The sequence below is a fragment of the Pelobates fuscus genome, chromosome 7 (genome assembly GCF_036172605.1).
Source record: "Pelobates fuscus isolate aPelFus1 chromosome 7, aPelFus1.pri, whole genome shotgun sequence".
In the NCBI taxonomy this organism is placed as follows: domain Eukaryota; kingdom Metazoa; phylum Chordata; class Amphibia; order Anura; family Pelobatidae; genus Pelobates; species Pelobates fuscus.
In genome coordinates this window covers 156,742,704-156,763,011 of record NC_086323.1, presented here as the reverse complement: position 1 = coordinate 156,763,011, position 20,308 = coordinate 156,742,704, and the positions used below count along the sequence as shown (strand labels likewise).

The 20,308-nt window shown below is 39.6% G+C and overlaps 1 protein-coding gene across 3 annotated transcripts in view; it reads left to right on the top strand.

The window, feature by feature from the left end:
- Positions 1–20,308, top strand: part of PTPRG (protein tyrosine phosphatase receptor type G) — a 486,380-nt gene that overhangs the window by 411,797 nt on the left and 54,275 nt on the right. For all 3 annotated transcript variants that reach the window (XM_063426859.1, XM_063426861.1, XM_063426860.1), the window contains one exon: positions 4,585–4,676. In XM_063426859.1, coding sequence (XP_063282929.1) covers positions 4,585–4,676 — 92 coding nt within the window. The remainder of the gene's footprint in view (positions 1–4,584; positions 4,677–20,308) is intronic.

Sequence of the window (20,308 nt, the reverse complement as noted above, 5' to 3'; positions counted from 1 at the left end):
GTTTGCTCTAGTGCTGGATTACAGGTAAATTTAATCTTATTTTTTCCTTTTGGGGTGGACGTATTGGCAATGCCCAATAGAGCACTCAACCTCTGAAAATGTATGGATAATGGATTGGAGCAACCATGTACAGGTCATACTCGAAAAATTAGAATATCGTGCAAAAGTTCATTTATTTCAGTAATGCAACGTAAAAGGGGAAACTAATAAATGAGATAGACGCATTACATGCAAAGCAAGTTAGATCAAGCCGTGATTTGTCATAAGTGCGAGAATTATGGCTTACAGTTCATGAAAACCCCAAATCCACAATCTCAATAAATTAGAATATTACATGCAATCAATAAAACAAGGAGTGTACATAGAACAATATCAGACCTCTGAAAAGTATAAGCATGCGTATGGACTCCGTACTTGGTTTGGGCTCCTTTTGCAGCAATTACTGCCTCAATGCTGCGTGGCATGGAAGCTATCAACCTGTGGCACTGCTGAGGTGTTATGGAAGACCAGGAGGCTTCAATAGCAGCCTTCAGCTCTTCTGCATTGTTCAGTCTCATGTCTCTCATCTCTTGGCAATGCCCCATAGATTCTCTATGGGGTTCAGGTCAGGCGAGTTTGCTGGCCAATGAAGCACAGTAATCCCACGGTCATTGAACCAAGCTTTGGTGCTTTTGGGAGTGTGGGCGGGTGGAAAATGAAGTCCGCATTCCCATAAGGCTCGTCTGCGGAAGGAAGCATGAAGTGCTTCCAAATCTCCTGGTAGACAGCTGCGTTGACCTTGGACTTAATGAAGAACAGTGGACCAACACCAGCAGATGACATGGCTCCACAAATCAACACACTGTGGAAACGTAACACTGGACTTCAAGCATCTTGCACTGTGTGCCTCTCCATTCTTCCTCCAGACTCTGGGTCCTTGGTTTCCAAATGAGATGCAAAAGTTGCTCTCATCAGAAAAGAGGACTTTGGACCACTGAGCAAAAGACCAGGTCTGTTTTTCTTTAGCCCAGGTAAGACTCTTCTGACGTTGTTTGTTGTTCAGGAGTGGCTTGACACGAGGAATATGACATCTGAAGCCCATGTCCAGGATCCGTCTGTGTGTGGTGGTTCATGATGCACTGACTCCAGCCTCAGTCCACTCCATGTGAAAGTCCCCAACACTTTTGAATGGCCTTTTCCTGACAATCCTCTCCAGGCTGCGGTAATCCCTGCTGCTTGTGCACCTTTTCCTTCCATACTTTTCCCTTCCATATAAACTTCTGTTAATGTGCTTTGATACAGCACTTTGGGAACATCCTACTTCTTTGCAATTACCTTTTGAGGCTTTCCCTCCTTATGGAGGGTATCAATGATGGTTTTCTGCACAACTGTCAGGTCAGCAGTCTTCCCCATGATTGTGATTCCTACTGAACCAGACTGAAAGACCATTTAAAGGCTCAGAAACCCTTTGCAGGTGTTATGGCTTACTTAGCTGGTTAGAGTGGGACACTGTGAGCCTAGAATATTGCACCTTTTCACAATATTCTAATTTACTGAGATTGCGATGATTATGGCTTACAGCTCATGTAAACCACAAATCCACACTTATGACAAATCACGGCTTGAACTATCTTGCTTTGCATGTAATGCATCTATCTCATACATTAGTTTACCGTTTTACGTTGCATTACTGAAATAAATTAACTTTTACTCGAATTTTTCGAGTATCGCCTGTAAGAGAGAGATCATGGTAGAAACTCTTTGGGGAGAAAAAAGGAAGAAAAGAGGCAGTGCCTTCCTAAAGGACACATGAAAGTTTGTTCCATTTTTGGAAACACCAAGGAACTGTGCCCAGGAAGTCGAGCACAAGCGCTGAAAACAGATTCACACTTAGTGGGCCGCCCCGTGTGATTTGCAGGCAGTCTAGTGTCTAGGCAGACCGGCCTATTTTCAGGGCACAACTGCCCTCATTCTGACAAACGTGTTTACTGGCAGTGCCAAATGGGTGGCCCACCTCCTTTCAGCAGTGACGGTGAAGAGATTTGTCTCTGTCCAGCCCTCTTTTGCCCCACCCATCAGTGTCCCACGTTGTGAAACAACAATGGGGGGGGGGTTTATCGACTATAAAAAAAATGCATTCTAAGTGGGAGTTATGAAATTAGGATGAAAGTGCATAGAATTATTGTGGGGACATGTTTGAGATAAACTGCATGACATTGGCGATGAATTGTAGTGGTAAAAAAAAAAAAAAATTGGGAAGGTGGAACCGGATCCAACAGTTTGAAGTTAGACTTAAGTTTATATTTTGAATAAGACACACACTGTCTTTATATAGTTTTACAGTTGATGAAAAGGAATTTGAAAGGGTTTGTAGTCGGCTTGTTTTTGCTTTTTTTCCACTTTCCACCATTTATTCTTCTAATATGTTTGCAAACTGAATTTGCTTTGGCAAAGATCAATGCTACAGTAAATGTAGTTCAGAAAAATGTTTATATTGAGGCATCTATTAGTGTACCTTGATTCTTTTGTATTCGTTGTTGTTTTTTTTTTTTTTACCTCGTATTTATTTATTTTATTGCCTTTATAAACCTTCGTTCTTTTATCTTTAACAGTACGCAAGAATGCACATACTGGAGCTCGCACTTTCAGCAACGAGTGACCTTCATGGATTAGTAGAAACATTTGTTTCATTGTGCGAAATTACTGGAAATATTTGTTTAGTCAACATCATCTTTTGTATTTATTTTTTTCTTTGTCAGCCTGCAGAAGCAGTTTGATAGAACGCTACCCTCCCACCTTATATTTGTCATCGGAAATATTTGCGGTGGTCCCAAATAGGTCAGATAGGAAAGAGGCATGATGGGACTTTTCATATAGAGGCAGCATGTGTTCTGCACTAATTATGAGTCACAACACGTGGTCTTTATCTAGGAATTCAACACAGAGACATATGGAACGCCCATAATGGCCTGCTGTTTTAACCAGGGATATGAGATCCTCCAATTAATTGTGACTGCATAGTAATTATGGGCCTACTTATCTGCAAACCGAAGGCTTTTTTTTTTTCTTTCTTCTCCTTATACATATCCCATACTTTAAATGTCCACGTGTGTGTGTGTTTATATATTAGTCATCCTTTAAAATATCTGGTGGCTATAACAAGGAGATATAGTCGATGCAGTCTGTACGGTCGTTATACCCCTCTGAAGTTCATAGCAAAAATGTGCCGTTCTAAATAGTCCACATTGTTTTAACTGGACGAATAGAAATATCCATCTGCCAGACTCACATTTTCATTAGTTTTGAAACTGCTGTAAAAATATACATGGTTCAGTTTTTGCTATATATTTAGCTAGCCTTTGTTTAGTATGCTACTTTGGATATATTTGTGGAAGTTTTGAAATATAAAAAATGTGTTTTTTTTTTTTTCATCTGTGTATATGTATACATACATAATAAGGTATACATATATTTTCTCTCTCTATCATTTATCTCCAGATGATTATTAGGGCAGTGTTCTAAATGTAGAGCACATACCATAAAAACAACGTGAATTATGCTGCTGATTGTTTCACATTTAAATTTCTAATTTTATATAACTCCTAACTGTTTGTGTGTGTGTTTTTTTTTTTTTTTTTTTTGTAGTCTGCAAAATACAAATCCCATAAGAGTTTTTGAATCCAGTCATCCCCCCCAGACAGGTGCTGCACAACAGATCATTAAGTCTTTGCAGGAGAGAGGAAGGATCATTGTAGCATGTTAAGGGCTATTGTGAAGAACTGCAGGCACACAAGAAAAGACCCCCCCCTCCCCATCTCTCTCTTGTCACAATAGCTCACACTGAGCTGGGCTCATTAAATATTCAGCTCCGGCCCCTGATTGCTCAGCACTGAGCTGTGACGCTGCTGAGCCCAGCCTCATTCAGCATCACCATGCAAAGGCTGTTTGCAGCTCTCAATGTTTTCCTGCTTAGTGCCTTGTCTATGATGACCAGCCTTTGCTCCCTGCTTTGCTTTAAGTACAGGTAACATTACTCCTGTCTTTCTTTCCCTGTGTAACCTGCAGTCCCTCCCAGATATTCATGTGTTTATAGTGCTGCTGGGCCCTTTAACACAAATAGTGTCAAGGGCCTCACTGATTCAGATCCTTGCGTTGTGGTTCTGTTTGTTTTTAACAGATGTTTGATTAAAAAAAAAAAAAAAAAAAGACAACCACAAAAAAAAAAGCGCTGTCACTTTCTGGCGTTAATTTGAAAGTACGGTCTGTGGATTAATGTTCAATGATTGCTCTCTGAATGATTTACTAAAGGTCAGTTTAGAACGGGGAGCAAATTCGGACTTTGGATACTAAGTATGCAAAGTTTTCTGCTGAATCACATCGGTTTTAAATCTGTCTAGCTGTTAGAAAAAACCCGCAAACTGTTAACACCATCAGTGCCGTAACATATGATTACTGTTAAATAAAGTTTATTAGAGATGCCAATGTCACATGAAGTTATCTGTTAATGATCTGTCGATAAATGTTGTGTACGTGTCATACTACTATATTTGTTTTGCAATATTTATATTGAGATCAATAATCTAAATTTTTTTTTTTCCAAAACAGGAAGTGTTTCCAAACCGCTCATTTTTATGTGGAAGATAGCAGTTCCCCGCGTGTCATTCCCAATGAAAATATTCCCATTATCCCAATTCCAGGTATGATATATAATGCGTATAACATCTTCCACACTACATTCTTTCTGCATAGCTTAATTATTTGAGATGCTGCAAAGTTACTTTAGAGATGTTTGTCCGTAATGTACGTTCAAGGCACATATCAAGTTTTACAAGGTGATGTAGCTGTACGGTTTTATTTGTTTTTGTTTTTTTAAGCTGGGGTTTGTTTTTCATCAGGATGCAAATGTGAATTTAAAGGGTAATCTATTGGACCTGGCCCTTTAGATTGTGACTGTTAAACTGTCAGTAAAGTAATGTAAATGGATTGTGTGTGCTTGTCTTTACGCATGCATACAAACCCACTGTTCCAAATATGGCTAGACAATTCACATTTGGAGTTAATGCCTATGTATCAATGCTGGAATATTGTTCTGATGTTAAATTTCTTCGAGACCGTGACCGAAATCGTAATGCAACTGCAGGTTCACAGATAAATATACGTGTATTTTTAAATGTGCTCTGTGCATGCAAACACGTGTTTGTATTTGCCTGCATACATGGTGAGTGACACACCTCTTTTTGGAAGCCATACCTCTGTCATCCAACACTGGAATTGTGATATGTTAGGAGGTATGTACTTGTGATTCCGCTTACCTGATCCATTAAGGCATTAGAAGTTTGCCATTGCTCATTGTGGGTTGTATAAGCGTAACTGACAACCCACCAAGTTTCGCAACTAGAGTTTGCTTGTGATGTTTTCGTTTTGTGCTACATACTTGAAAGCAAAGTGGATAACTGTGCTTATAGCTGAACTGTATTATTTATCAGTACTTCAAGGAACCATATGATTTTAATGCAAAAACTGTTCGTATTCCAAGCTTTGATGGTTAAAATACTCCATGACCTGTAACTTTTCAAGTGCGTAAGAGGTTGAGATACATGTATTGTGCACTTTCAGGTACTCAAAGTTTAAGGGACTTCAGGTTGGAGTCCCCTCTACCTCACAATTCTTTAAAACAATGAGGAGATGTCCAAAATGTGTAATAAATAAAATAAAAACAGATACATCTGAAATTTTTGAAACTACGACTCTCTGGATATTTCTGGGCCAAGAGAGCGGAGCTTGTAGTCTATGCAAGGTGCACATACATTTATGATACTTGAAGTGGCCCTTTAAATCCTTCATTTTTTAAGATTGTTATTCGAATTATCCCATATATATATATATATATATCATACATATAAATCTTATATGCTCTTTTCATATATATTTTTTTTAATTGGCTTTTTATTCTATTCTTTATTTTATAAATCAAGAATGTCCAGTGTCCGTGCAATGTTTTCGTCATCGGAATTTATTTATACAAATGTTTCCATGGGGAAAGTGGCCCATTTGCAATATAAGTAGTTCGTGCCAATCTTTAAAAATACATAAATACCAGCACACCAGATAATGGATCAGTGATTTAATTATTCTTAAGGACTTTGGTCGCAGGTGATTTGTAAAAATAGAAGCAGCTTAGATCACAATTCCTTGTCATCCTGTATTTGATGCTACTCGGATAAAGCTCATTTAGACATCTTTTATGTATACAGTTTAGAATTTTTATTTTATTTTTTTTTACAAATAAACAGATTGCACTTAGTGTTAGAAATTGTACTGTTGTTTGTATACAACCCCCCCCCCACACACTGTTTTATGTTTTAAACAATGAAAACATTTCCAACTTTGAAGAGACGTGAAAAGGTTTCTGAAATAATCCGTTCTCCTCCCTTTATTCATATTGCTAAATATAAGGTGCCTTCCTAATTAGATGTTTACTTCCCTCCACGATGCTGTTTTGACTCCCACCTGTAATTAAAACTCTCACGTCTGTTCTCATTGACTGTTTAATCAAGCTCAGTAGCTAATATCGATTCACATCTCTTTCAGATCCTTTGTCTGCATAATCATACCTTAGAAGGTTCCGTAAATGGGAAATGAAAAGTTTAGGGGAAAATAAACGAGATGTGATTTGACTTCTGCATAAAGGGATTATCTTCTCGGTAGTTCACGCTTTCTGATCGCTCCCTTTCAATTGACAGTACTGTCTTGTGAAGTGCAGTGTTTTGTCTGAAATCTCAAGTCAAGGTTCACGCCTCTACCCCATTAGATTATTCTCTTTAATAAAGTCTATACGGCTACTTCATTACCGGGAGTTAATATTTAATGATGTTTAAATATTGGTGCACAAAGGTTCAAAGGGTCCTGATTTGCATGCTATGACTTATTTAGCAGGAGGGAACTAATTATTCCAGCAGTAACCTTTTTTTCTGCATATAATTGACCTTGAAATATGATGGTGTGTTCCTGAGGAATCGCGCATACATTTACAATGTTGTGGCATTTAATCTGGTTTAAGGGTACAGTTTATAATCCTCACAGTTAAACTTGAAAATGAAGTGGTCCCCGAAATGTGAACAGGTATACAGTGACAGAGCTAACAAAGAGAGAGCCCTGGTGCAAGAATTCTTTTTGTCTCCTATCGCAAAGGTAGATCCCCATCTGTTGTAAAACTTTTCCACAATGCTTGCTAGCTGGGGATCTACCATGTTCCCATCTACCATGATAATCATTTTCCTTTTTGAAACATATTTTGCAAATTATGAACCTTCCCGTTTGCATACTGGAAAGCACATGCTCAGCTCGTGTATGTGTGTGTGTGTATGTGTATGTGTATGTATATATATATATATATATATATATATATATATATATATATATATATATATATATATATATATATATATATATATATATATACACAGATACATATCTATGTCTTCCAATTTTTTTAAAAACATTTTTATGAAAAGTTAGAGGAAGATCCCAGCCTATCACATGACATATCACTGGAAAGCCCAGGATGTCTTCTTTACAATACAGCAGGGACTGATGGAGTAGCTCAAAAGAATAAAATGTCCAGTACAGAGGACACAAGTTAATGGGCTGGGTTTCAGGAGGAGATATATATATATATATATATACATATACAGTGGGACCTCGGTTTACAAAAGTCTCGGTTAACATAATTTTCGATTTATAAATGAAAATCCATTGAAAATAATGCCTCGGTTTACAATACAAAGCAAGTTTCCCCAGGATGCATTGCACCGGGGAGGTTTATAGCACCGCCCTCTGCATGCTGGAGCCTGTGAGTAGCATGTGGCGTTGAGTGTGGAGTTGTTGGAGCGGCTTTTGCATCGAGTTTTGGAGCCATTCTGGAAATTATTTGCAGTTGTTTTGGGACTTTTTGGTGCATTTCTCAAGCTGTGGAAAGGTAGGGAGCTGAGCTTCGTTGTTTGCATGCCTTTTATTGTGTGTTTTGGTTTCCATGCCTGCTCATTTTGACTTTTTTCTGACCTACATAACGGATTAATTGGTTTTCAATGCATTCCCATGAGAAACCGCGTTTCGGTTTACACATTTTTTGCAATAAAAAACGTCCCGGAGAACGCATTAAATTCGTAAACCAAGGTCCCACTGTATATACTCCAACCAGTAATATAAACTAAGGTTCTATTAAACTAAAGGAAAAGCAGACCGATCCAAAAGTAAGGATACAATTCACTATTCTTTGTTAGATACATGTAATTTTTTCCTGTGCTAGATTCTCAAACATGTAGGCCATACTACGTGATTTAGTATTGCCTATGGAGGGGCCCCTTTTTTCATAGTAACGCAATAGTTTCTCGCTAGGGTTGCAGGTGAGATAGACTCGCTTGAACAACAGCCCCTGCTAATTTATTGAAGAGCTTGCTAATGCGGATAGCACATACCCACAGCCCATTCAGCTGTCTGGTGGTTTATTGGGTTAATGGCATGTATCTACAACGATACAGGTCTGTTTCAATGTCCTGTGGCAGCATAGGCATATTAATATGTCCTTCTATTAAAAAAGCAAGCATTTAATTACATTTAAGAACATTCTGAGCATTCATGAATCCTTTTACTGTACAGTCCTTACAATTTGTTTCCCTTCTTGTAGGTATCTGCTTCCATTACTACCTAGTAGTATTTCCTTACATCACTATTTACCAGCACTCTAAATGCCAGCCATGCTTTTTTGCTCTACATCTTATCTTTATATAAAGAAAGTATTTCCTGTTACATTTTTATTTAATCCGTTTAGTCTTTGGTGTCTTGGAAAATATTCCAAGTTCCCAGTGCCCTGTTCTTTCATACCGGTCTCTTGAAAAATGTTAACGGACATTTATTTCTGAATGATTTTTTTTTTTTTTTTTTTTAGAACATAAAAAAAAATAATTAACGTGACATTTTATTTTGGAAGCGGTCTTTGAATTTAAGCCCAAAAATACTTTAAAACTTCAAAAGCAACTTATTCTTTTAAGTACATTATCAATATTTCAGTATCTGATATTTGCCCATTCTGCCTGGCAGGCCTGTAGATTTTGTTTGGATATCACTTCTGAACTACAATTTTCAGACAGTGGCAGAGATTCACAGAAGTATTAAAATCAGTACTTCAATGGGACCACAGTAAGATATTCACCTTTATTTTCCTGAGCTAGATCAATGCCCGTTAGATCTTGCCTTTGGAATCCTTGCCCAGTTGAAAGGTGAAGTTTCTCGTAGTTTCTCTCATTACTTTTTAACTTCCAATTTTGCATTTAAATTCTATATATATATATATATATATATATATAAATAAATATAAAGAGGCTAATTATAAGCATACCAGTCATGCAGAGTACAAATTACAGTCAGTAAACAGCAGTGTCCTTCTAAAGGAATAACAAGTTAGGTATGACATAAAAAACAGTAAGCATCAAAATGCACAAGGTCGTAATCAGAACAGAGTTACCACTTGACCTCTAAAATTTTTATAATGTAATGAACCTAGAGCTATTTAAAGAAAAATAGACAGAGAACGATAAGCGAAGAGAGGAAGGGAAAGGAGGGAGAAGGGTGATGTTTCGTGGAGTTACGCATGGTGGCACACTAACACCATGGCTTATGACCTATTAGACATGTTTCCCAAACCTTGCAAAAGGAAGATGATGTACATGTTATTTTGGACGTTACCTCATCCATAATGAAGTTTTACTCGATTTTTAACCAACCTGCCGCCAGAACCCTTCTAGGTACTAAAGAAATCCGGTTCAGTAGTTTATGAATGTGTTTTGGCATTCCGTCAACTGACCGAGATAGTAGAAACACCCAGGGAGAAAGTTCAACAGGACTCCAAAGGACCCCTGCTGCTTAAAGGAACACTATAGCGTTAGGAATACAAATATGTAATCCGAACGCTGAAGAGCCCTAGTCGCCTAAACGGTGAATAGGGCCCCGTTCCGCAGTGAATAAATGGTTAATTAACCATTTATTTGCTTACATTATTCCAGCGACGGGCTCCCTCGGCACTGGTGACTTCAACTCCATCGACGTCCGTTTTTTGTCAGCCTGAAAATGTGGCAGCAGACTTAGTGGTTCATAAGTGTAGACCAATGCCAAAGCAAATTCACTTGTTAGGACATTTTTCTTCATTTGCAAGAAAAACGTATATATATTTTTTTTATTATTAAAAATAAAATGACATGTAACATTGTAATTTGTGTTATTTAAAGTCATGTATGACTACCATAGATTTTCAGTGAACTCTCTGACTTATCATTGCTGCTTCGAGACAGCCATCTTTAAAGGAATACTGTAGTGTTAGGAATACAAACAGTAGTATCCTTCTGCCGCCATGCCCCCCCCCTCCCCCCCCCCCTACCCAATGCTGTCATATAAATAGTTAAAACTATGTTTCTCTTACCTGATTCCAGCGCAGAGGACCTGCTGGATCAGACTCTTCCTCTGCCTCCACAGCGATCTGGAAACCTAATGTGCATGCACAGTAAGCGCTGTATGCATTAGGACTTCCCCATAGGAAAGCATTGAATTAATGCTTTCCAATGGGGTTTTCAAGATGCTTGACATCCTCCTACAAAACTCTGTGAAACTTTAGAAAGCCCCTTTAGTGGCTTTCAAGAGACAGGCAGTATTAACCCTCTAAAACTCTCTAATACTGCAATGTTGTACATTGCAGGATTAAGGGGGCAGGGACACTGCACGCTGAACACTTCAATGAACTGATGCGATCTGGGTGTGTATTGTGTCCCTTTAACTCCTGTTTTTTGTATTTACCACTTATCTGACTAATCTGTTATTTGAATTGAAAACCTATTTAGAACATGTTCTTGAGATGTCCTGCTCTTTATTATTATTATTTTATTATTTATGTAGCGCAGGCAAAATTTCATAGCGCTGTACAATGGGTGGCCTAACAGACCTGTAATTGTAATCAGACAAATGGACGCACAGGAACGGATGGGGTTGAGGGCCCTGCTCAATTAGCTTACATTCTAGAGGGAATGGGGTATAGTGACACAAAGGGTATAAGTAGGGGTAATAAAATAGGTTGCTAGAAAAGTATTCACTGGGAACTTTGTAGGTTATTTTTGACAGTTGCAGGAGAGGAGTCTTTGGGGTGGGGAGGGGGGGAATGAAATTTTTGCTAACAGTTTACATGATATGCTTTCCTGAAGAAGTGTGTTTTCAAAGATTTTTTGAAGGAGTTGAGACTGGGTGAAAGTCTAACAGAGAAGGGAAGGGAGTTCCACAGAAAAGGTGCAGCCTTCGAGCATCAGATGTTGGAGTACGGACAGAAGATAGACGTAGGTCTTCGGCAGAGCGCAGGGGCCTCAACGGAACATACTTGTGCATTAGGGATGATAGGTAGGTTGGTGCAGAATTATGTAGGGCCCTGTAAGTAAGCACCAGAATCTTAAATTGAGCCCTATATCTAACTGGAAGCCAATGTAGGGACAGACAGAGGGGGAGGCGTGGGAGGTGCGGGCAGACAGGAAAATTAGCCTTGTGGATATGTTCATAATAGATTGCAGCGGTGCAATCTGGGAACACGGAAGACCACTGATAAGGGGATTGCAGTAGTCAAGACGAGAAACAACTGCCTAGACCAGCACCTTAGCCGCGTCTGGTGTTAAATAGGGGCGGATGCAAGCTATATTTTTGAGATAGAAGTGGCAGGATTTGGCAATCGGCTTGACATGAGGGGTGAAGGAGAGGTCGGAGTGAAAGAGAACACCTAGGCAGCCTGTGAGGTAGAGATGATGGTGGCACCGTTGACTTGGAGGAAGACAGACACGGGAGTAGCAACACTTGAGGGAGGAAAGACCAGAAGTTTTGTTTTGGACATGTTGAGTTTAAGGAAGTGAGCAGCTATCCAAATTGAAATCGTGGAGAGGCAGTCAGATACACGAGTCAAGATGGGAAGAGAGAGATCAGGAGAGGACAGGTAGATTTGTGTGTCATCCGCATTTAAATGATAATGCAAGCCAAAGGAGCTGATGAGTTTACCAAGGGAGGCAGTATAAATGGAGAACAGTAGGGGACCAAGGACTGAACCTTGGTGGAGGGGAGAGATAGGATAGATAGGTTTGGATAGATAGGTTATGATATATATGTGTGTGTGTGTATAGATTTAACACAGAATATGTAAGAAATTTAGTAAACCATAATTAAAGGCGCATTCTGTATTGAGATATGTTGCCATAGTTCTGAGGTTATAGGTGGTGGGGATAGTTGGGGAGATCATTCTACTCGGGTACGGTGGGAGCTTCCCAGAGAACCTCTTATGCACAGGGCTGGAAATATGAAGAGTGCATCAGGACTCCATCAATAGACAGTTTAGCTCTTTTAACATGTCACAATGGTGGATTATGTAATTACATTGTAGCAAAAAGCGGCAGAACAAATGATACAATGTAGTAAGTTTATTAAGGTGGGTTGTCGGTGCAGGTGCATACGCTACAACCTCATAATCAATTATTGGCATTATCATTTGATGCACTATATGTTTGCTTACTGCGGGGCTTAGGCACGATTTGTTTCTGTACAGAACACCTAGTTTTGGATAAAGTTTTGAAGAGAGTTTTTAAATGGGAAGACCAAAGGATAGATTGGAGTTTAGCAACATACCTAGATATTTGAAAGGAGAGACTGCAGTCAAGTGTGCTATTTGTTTTGAATATTTTTATTGTTATCACAATTTAAACACGTACATCAAACATATTTGTGTTATAGTAAGTAGTTTCCCACACAGGGGCATAAGTATCAGTATATAAAGATGTATGCATTTTGTCGCCTACGCAAAGGCAAATTTGTCTTAGCCTGATTAACACAACATATAGGTTCACATGCGGTTGCTTGTGTTTTACCTCCGTATGACTTGTGGTGCACATTGATTGAGGTTAGAACGATGGATATGGTTTTGTATGCTCCTGTTGTTTGCGTGTGACTTTGAGCTCTGGCATGTCATGTGTCTCTTTATTTGCGTGTTCTGATCTAGTTAAGTCTGGATTGCAGTGGCTATGTGTGTGTCGTATCCTTTTGCTTTGTTGATGATGTTAGAACTGTTGGCGTTATATCTGCTGCCCTGCTATTGTGTATGTAGATGACTTTTTATTGCCTTCACGAAGGCCTAGTATTTCCACCTCGGGTAATATGACAGTGAGACTCGTCTCCAGATGTGCATCATCCGGTCCCTATATAAAGATTCCGTTCGGTCAGTTTGGTGTCGTGTTCTGGTGGGTTCTCCTATTAGTATGTCTGTTGTGTTATCTAGTGGAATCTGGGTCCGATTGTGTAAGTCTGTGTTTGATTTGTGGGTGTATGTGGTATGCTGATTGTTTAGTTCTGTGTCTCCTGTGTTTGCCCTTCTTTCCCTGTCTGGTTGTGGTGTTGACTGACTGTGTGTCGTGATTATCTATGTGTTGTTTTGTGCCGGGTTACGTGTGTCGCTGTTTGTGGTTGTAGCGTTTTTATTGTGTCACCTAATGGTGGCGGTATATGGAGTCGTCTTTGCCAGTCGGGTGTGTTTCCAGTGTATGTTCAGTATGGGACTGCTCGTGTGAGATGTACATTCTCTTTCGTGTTTTGAGGTCTCTTGGTTCGTTGCCTTGTCTGCGTTAGTCCGTTGGAGTGCGTTTGTGTGAGTGAGTGGGTCGTAGTGTGCTAGGCTGTATGTGGGGTACCTGGGGGGGGTGGAGGATAGTTCCGTCCACTGTTGCCATCCCGGCTCGCCACATCCCGCTCTCTTGCCCGGTCCTTCGGTTCCATGGTCTTGGTTTAAAGTGTGCAATTTTAATCTGTTCTGATGCATAGCTGGACATTTTTTGGGGAGGTTTGTATGTTACTTTTTTTCAAAATGTTTCTTGGGTTTCATGTTACTGCTCAAATTTTCACAGAAATATTGGACTTTTATCCTTTGTTTGTTTTGTGGATGCATTTCGCCATTCTCTGTAGGCACAGTGATCGTTCCAAATGAGGTCAGCGTAGGCTAAGGCAGATGTGACCCTTTTACTCACACTTTACACATTTGTTTTTTGGATTTTACCTTTTTTGTTTTGTATGCTCAAATCGTTATAGTTTTTGCACAAAAAAAACATTTTATGTAGAATGCTGCACCATAAGCCTTTCTCCGTTGCCACACCTCCTCGTGCAAGCAAGACTTTATTATCAGTGTATGTACACAGCTCAGCCACGATCACCACTCAGTGAGCTGCTTTGAAATCACAACCTGGCTACAGACGGTCCGAGAAACTACAGACAAACTGGTAGTGATATCCTTACTAGAGGTCTCCTTGGATGTCCTCTCCTTCTAATGCAAGTTGCTTTGTAGTTCAGATCACTTAGTGCTGTGAACGGCTAAGCTATGTATATAAAAATAAAAATAAAATTCTAATTAGGGAGCATGACATACTTGTCATCATTTATCTTAAATAATAAAATTGTAATTGTAATTTATATAAGTGGGGAGCACCTACAATACAAGGTTTAGACATTTAGGCAACCTCATATTTCCAGCATAAACCACATCATTGATTTATTTTTTATTTTATAAGAAATCGAGTGCGTTCAATCTCTTGATGAGATTTGTATTTTACTGACAGTAGCCATGCCAAACAGTACTTGCCATTACAGAAAACCTATGGGTAATACTTTTATCGCCTCTACAATTTTATTTTTCACATTAGTTTGCTCATGAAGTTTCCTATGTATAGTGTTTGTGAAAGGTTGTTTTGTTACAAGCTGCAACCTTATACTTTGTATAGATAGTTTGTTATATGTCTTAACAGATGTGTTGTCCTTCTATTTATTGTATCAAGCCCTGGATTTTTCCTCTTTGTTAAACAGAACAGATTGTAACACTGATTGAATGTTGGACCCTGGAAACCATTAGAAAAGGGAAAAAAAATCCCATATCCAATTTTCTCTGTTCCAATGTGTTTCCATCACTGAGCAAAAGGACTTCACCTTGACCTCATTGCAGCATTTCAGTGTAGAACATGTTATTGTCGGTAAGCTGTCAAAAAACAAATGTCTTACATTAAAAACATTATAAATGAAAACAATTAGTTTTGGAAATAGAACCATGTTTGCATACTCTTTATCTTAGTGTTTCTAAATACAGTCCATCAATATAAAACGGTTTTGATGCAAAGTTCGAAAAGTTAGTGCAGGCAAAGGAAACATTCTGCTGGTGTACATGGGAAGAATCGCACCCACCTTTTTACCATCCAATTAATGTATGCTGTACATCTTGTACTGCTCCATCGACCTCTTTTACCACCAACTCTATTTAATACATCTGAAAATGTAGCTTGTTTACACCACAAAACTGTAGACACATATTTGGGAAATAATTGCTTTTAAGAGGTCCAACTCCAACTCCTGATGCTCTTACGCAATGACAGCCCCAGAAAACAGCACCATATAGAGGCCTGTCTTTTAGGGAGCCAAGGCAATGACTGCCCAATGCAATGCCAATCTGTGATGTCCGGAATCTGGATAGAATGGACTAGTCATGTCTGAGAGATCTTTACTCAGGTAATTGAGCGTTTTTTTTTAGAAAATGCACCCCAATCTTGGCATGATAAGTTGCTCAGCATCTCCCTCACGTCATAAACAAACAACCATTTTAAAATCCAGCAAAATTGAAAACTTTAATAAAGAATAAAATGTCCATAAAGATTTAACGGCATGAAATGGAACATCATGACATAAACGCCCTCCATTATTGAAACATCAGTGAAAGTCAGGATTGGCTGGGGATTTGTAGTCAACTCCTAGTCTTTTCCGCTCACTGAAGAAGCTGCCAATATTGTGGATTTGCTGCAAATATATGGGGACTTTAAATATGATAACCATTTATATTTGTTTTATTTTGTTAGCACACAGTCTAAAGAATACATTAACAAGCTGGGGTAAACTGTACCGTGCATTGTGCTTAAAATGTGCTATTTATAAAAAAAAAAAAAACTATTTCCTGAATTTTTTTTATTTTTTTTCAAATGCACAATTCAACTGTTGAGATTAAAATGAAAAAGCACCACAAAGAATTTAGCTGTCCCCAGTTTGTATTATAGGAAACAAAATATAATTTAATTCATATTGAAAGAACATACTTCAGATACATTATTTTCATGGAGGGGGTACAATCACTTTAATCGATGTTTAGGATGCTTGAATAATACATGCCTGAGATGCTTAGTATGCACCTGAGGGAACAAATAATGCACAATGGAAAATGCTAAATGTTAAGCTTTTTATGTAAATGTGTCCTTTGTTGTAAAATGAGATTGGTCAGGTTTCCAAAGTGAAGTCATTGCTGTTAGAATGTAAAGGGGTGGTTTAATGGGCACTAAAGGGTTGGCAGGTATTTTACAGGACAGAGCAGTTCTGATTTCGTGCTCTTGTCTCGTTGCATCAAGTTTTCCCGTTGGTGTCTTATTAAACACCCTTTTACTGTGGGTGACATTTCCAGAGCATTTTAACTATACAAAAATTCTGCAGCAACACTTAACATGGGAGCCCTGGTTTTCTGCCTATCATGTTGGCGTGCATGTGTATCAGAATGACTCACAAAATGCATAATTGGCATGCCTTTGCCCTGGTCGTCTTATCTATAGTAGCAGGTATAAAATGATTTTATAAAAGCTGACCTTTGCTCCTTTGAGTTTGAAGTGTTTTTTTTTTTTTTAAATCCCTTTTAGAACGCGTGTGTATAGTATATCATACCTCTCGAGATTGCGAGATATGAGATCTTGATACAGGTGGGTGGTCTCTCTGAATTGTTGTCAGTGAGCCTGCTGAGAAAAATAGGCGAGTCTGCCCACTGAGGGGGCATGTAGCTCTTGTGTCACTTTATCCCACTCCCTCTAAAATGTAGAGCAAAAAAAACAGGGTGCAAGAGTACACTGAGAACGGGGAGCAACTGCCCTTCGGTGGGTCCCCGCTCAGATCTCAAGCTGGTTTTAGCTCATCTTGTGCCATTACAGAGAGTACATCACTGAAGCATATCAGACTGGTCCCACCCACACGGGCAGTCCAGATTTAAAATGCCAGCAAGTTCTCTCTCTAGGCACCGTGAGCAAGTGGTCCATGTCTGGATTACCCTTTAAACTTATGGAGAGCAAAAAAATCAGGGCGCAAGAGTATACTGAGAACGGGCAGCAGCTGAAATAGCCTGCCCTTCGGTGGGTCCCAGCTCAGTTTTTAAGCTGGTTTTAGCTCATCTTGTGCCATTACAGAGAGAACATATTCTGAAGCATATCAGACTGGTCCCACCCATACGGGCAGTCCAGATCCGAAATGCCAGCAAGTTCCCTCTGCACGAGAGACACAGCAACCCCAGACGATCGTTTCAGCCTTTTTCTCACCTCTCTTGCTATCTATTTTTCTCTAGAATGTAAGCCCATTGGAGGAGGGCACTCAACACCTTTTGTTCCTGTGTGTGTGTCTTGTTGCAAATACTTGTCTGTTTGTTCACCTATTGTACAACGCTGTGGAATTTGTTGGCACTTTATAGATGATGATGATGATAATAATAATCTCGGGTGAGCAGGTGACAGGTGAGCTTGCAGTTAAATGGTCATTGGAGTGATATTAAAAAAAATCTCCAATTATTTACCCATGCCTAGGGTTTTGGGATAGTGCGCAGGTAACTTTTTTGTTGTTTTTTATTGTTTGTATTTGGACTGATGTGTATTATAGTCATTGCTGCCCAGGAGTAGTAAGGCAGGGCTTTTAATTGTGTATATTAATAATAATCTAAGCACAGCGAGAGAGTGAATAATTATGCATTTGCACGGTGCTGCCTGCAGTGCCTGGGGATAGTTCACTGGTGCCCCATGTTGGGACAGCAGGACAGAACCATAAATGGGTACTGTCCTGATGAAATCGGGGAACTTTGTTGGCCTGGGACATATGTTTGTAAGATGTATATACACACGAACACACAAAGAATGAGATATTTTGAGATATCTGCATATAGCGTATGTATGGGCATATATGAATTTACAATCCTGAGTTTCAATTCTAGATCAAATGTCTCTTTAAATTGTATTTTTATTGATGAAGACTAATTTTAGCTTAAATCTCTTATGCTCTGTAAGCGTCTTTTTATTTTTCACCCAGCAAGTAGTTGTTTTTTTTTCACATGAGTGCACCTATCTTTTTGTCTTATGTATGTGAGTGTATGATATAAAACAGATTTAAAATGTTTTATATATATATATATATATATATATATATATATATATATACATACACACACACGTGTATGTATATACATAGTCAGCAAGTTAAAATTAAACAAGAGACACATCACCTATTCTAAGTGGTGCTATCAGGGCCGGATTAGTGTGCGAGCTGTACAGTCGCATAGGGCAGCAGGGAGCTCCATGTGGCCAGCACAGCTCACACACTTCCTGAGTGAGAGGTGTGAGGGAGTGCACAGGACTCTCTTAGATGGTAGGTTGTGATCGCTCTATGTAGCCTGGCCGTGCTGCACCTGGGGGGAGGATTTCAATATCTGATAAGACAGGGGGTTGGGCTAAATTTGATGAAGTGCGGATCTACATACAGCAGTACAAGCTGCCTGAGAAATTGTGGACACTGTTGCGGACAGAAGGTAGGAGTCCCGGCTCCTCCGACAACTATACACCAGGAACTGCAGTGCCCCTGCTACCTCAGCCATCCCATAATGGAAACAGGCACCTGTGTGTGAGAGAGATTGTAATAGTGTGTGTGTGTGTGTGTGTGTGTGTGAGAGAGAGACTGTCTGTAATTGTGTGTGTGTGTGAGAGAGAGAGAGACTGTCTGCAATTGTGTGTGTGTGTGAGAGAGAGACTGTCTGTAGATGTGTGTGTGTGTGTGTGAGAGAGAGAGAGACAGACAGACTGTAACTGTGTGTGAGAGAGAGACTGTCTGTAATGGTGTGTGTGAGAGAGAGAGACTGTCTGTAACGGTGTGTGTGAGAGAGAGAGACTGTCTGTAACTGTGTGTGTGAGAGAGAGACTGTAACTGTGTGTGTGAGAGAGAGACTGTCTGTAATTGTGTGTGTGAGAGAGAGACTGTCTGTAATTGTGTGTGTGAGAGAGAGACTGTCTGTAATTGTGTGTGTGAGAGAGAGACTGTCTGTAATTGTGTGTGTGAGAGAGAGACTGTCTGTAATTGTGTGTGTGAGAGAGAGACTGTCTGTAATTGTGTGTGTGAGAGAGAGACTGTCTGTAATTGTGTGTGTGAGAGAGAGACTGTCTGTAATTGTGTGTGTGAGAGAGAGACTGTCTGTAACTGTGTGTGTGAGAGAGAGACTGTCTGTAACTGTGTGTGTGAGAGAGAGACTGTAACTGTGTGTGTGAGAGAGAGACTGTCTGTAATTGTGTGTGTGAGAGAGAGACTGTCTGTAATTGTGTGTGTGAGAGAGACTGTCTGTAATTGTGTGTGTGTGAGAGAGAGACTGTCTGTAATTGTGTGTGTGTGAGAGAGAGACTGTCTGTAATTGTGTGTGTGAGAGAGAGACTGTCTGTAATTGTGTGTGTGAGAGAGAGACTGTCTGTAATTGTGTGTGTGAGAGAGAGACTGTCTGTAACTGTGTGTGTGAGAGAGAGACTGTCTGTAACTGTGTGTGTGAGAGAGAGACTGTCTGTAACTGTGTGTGTGAGAGAGAGACTGTCTGTAACTGTGTGTGTGAGAGACTGTCTGTAATTGTGTGTGTGAGAGAGAGACTGTCTGTAATTGTGTGTGTGAGAGAGAGACTGTCTGTAATTGTGTGTGTGAGAGAGAGACTGTCTGTAATTGTGTGTGTGAGAGAGAGACTGTCTGTAATTGTGTGTGTGAGAGAGAGACTGTCTGTAATTGTGTGTGTGAGAGAGAGACTGTCTGTAATTGTGTGTGTGAGAGAGAGACTGTCTGTAATTGTGTGTGTGAGAGAGAGACTGTCTGTAATTGTGTGTGTGAGAGAGAGACTGTCTGTAATTGTGTGTGTGAGAGAGAGACTGTCTGTAATTGTGTGTGTGAGAGAGAGACTGTCTGTAATTGTGTGTGTGAGAGAGAGACTGTCTGTAATTGTGTGTGTGAGAGAGAGACTGTCTGTAATTGTGTGTGTGAGAGAGAGAGACTGTCTGTAATTGTGTGTGTGAGAGAGAGAGACTGTCTGTAATTGTGTGTGTGAGAGAGAGAGACTGTCTGTAATTGTGTGTGTGAGAGAGAGAGACTGTCTGTAATTGTGTGTGTGAGAGAGAGAGACTGTCTGTAATTGTGTGTG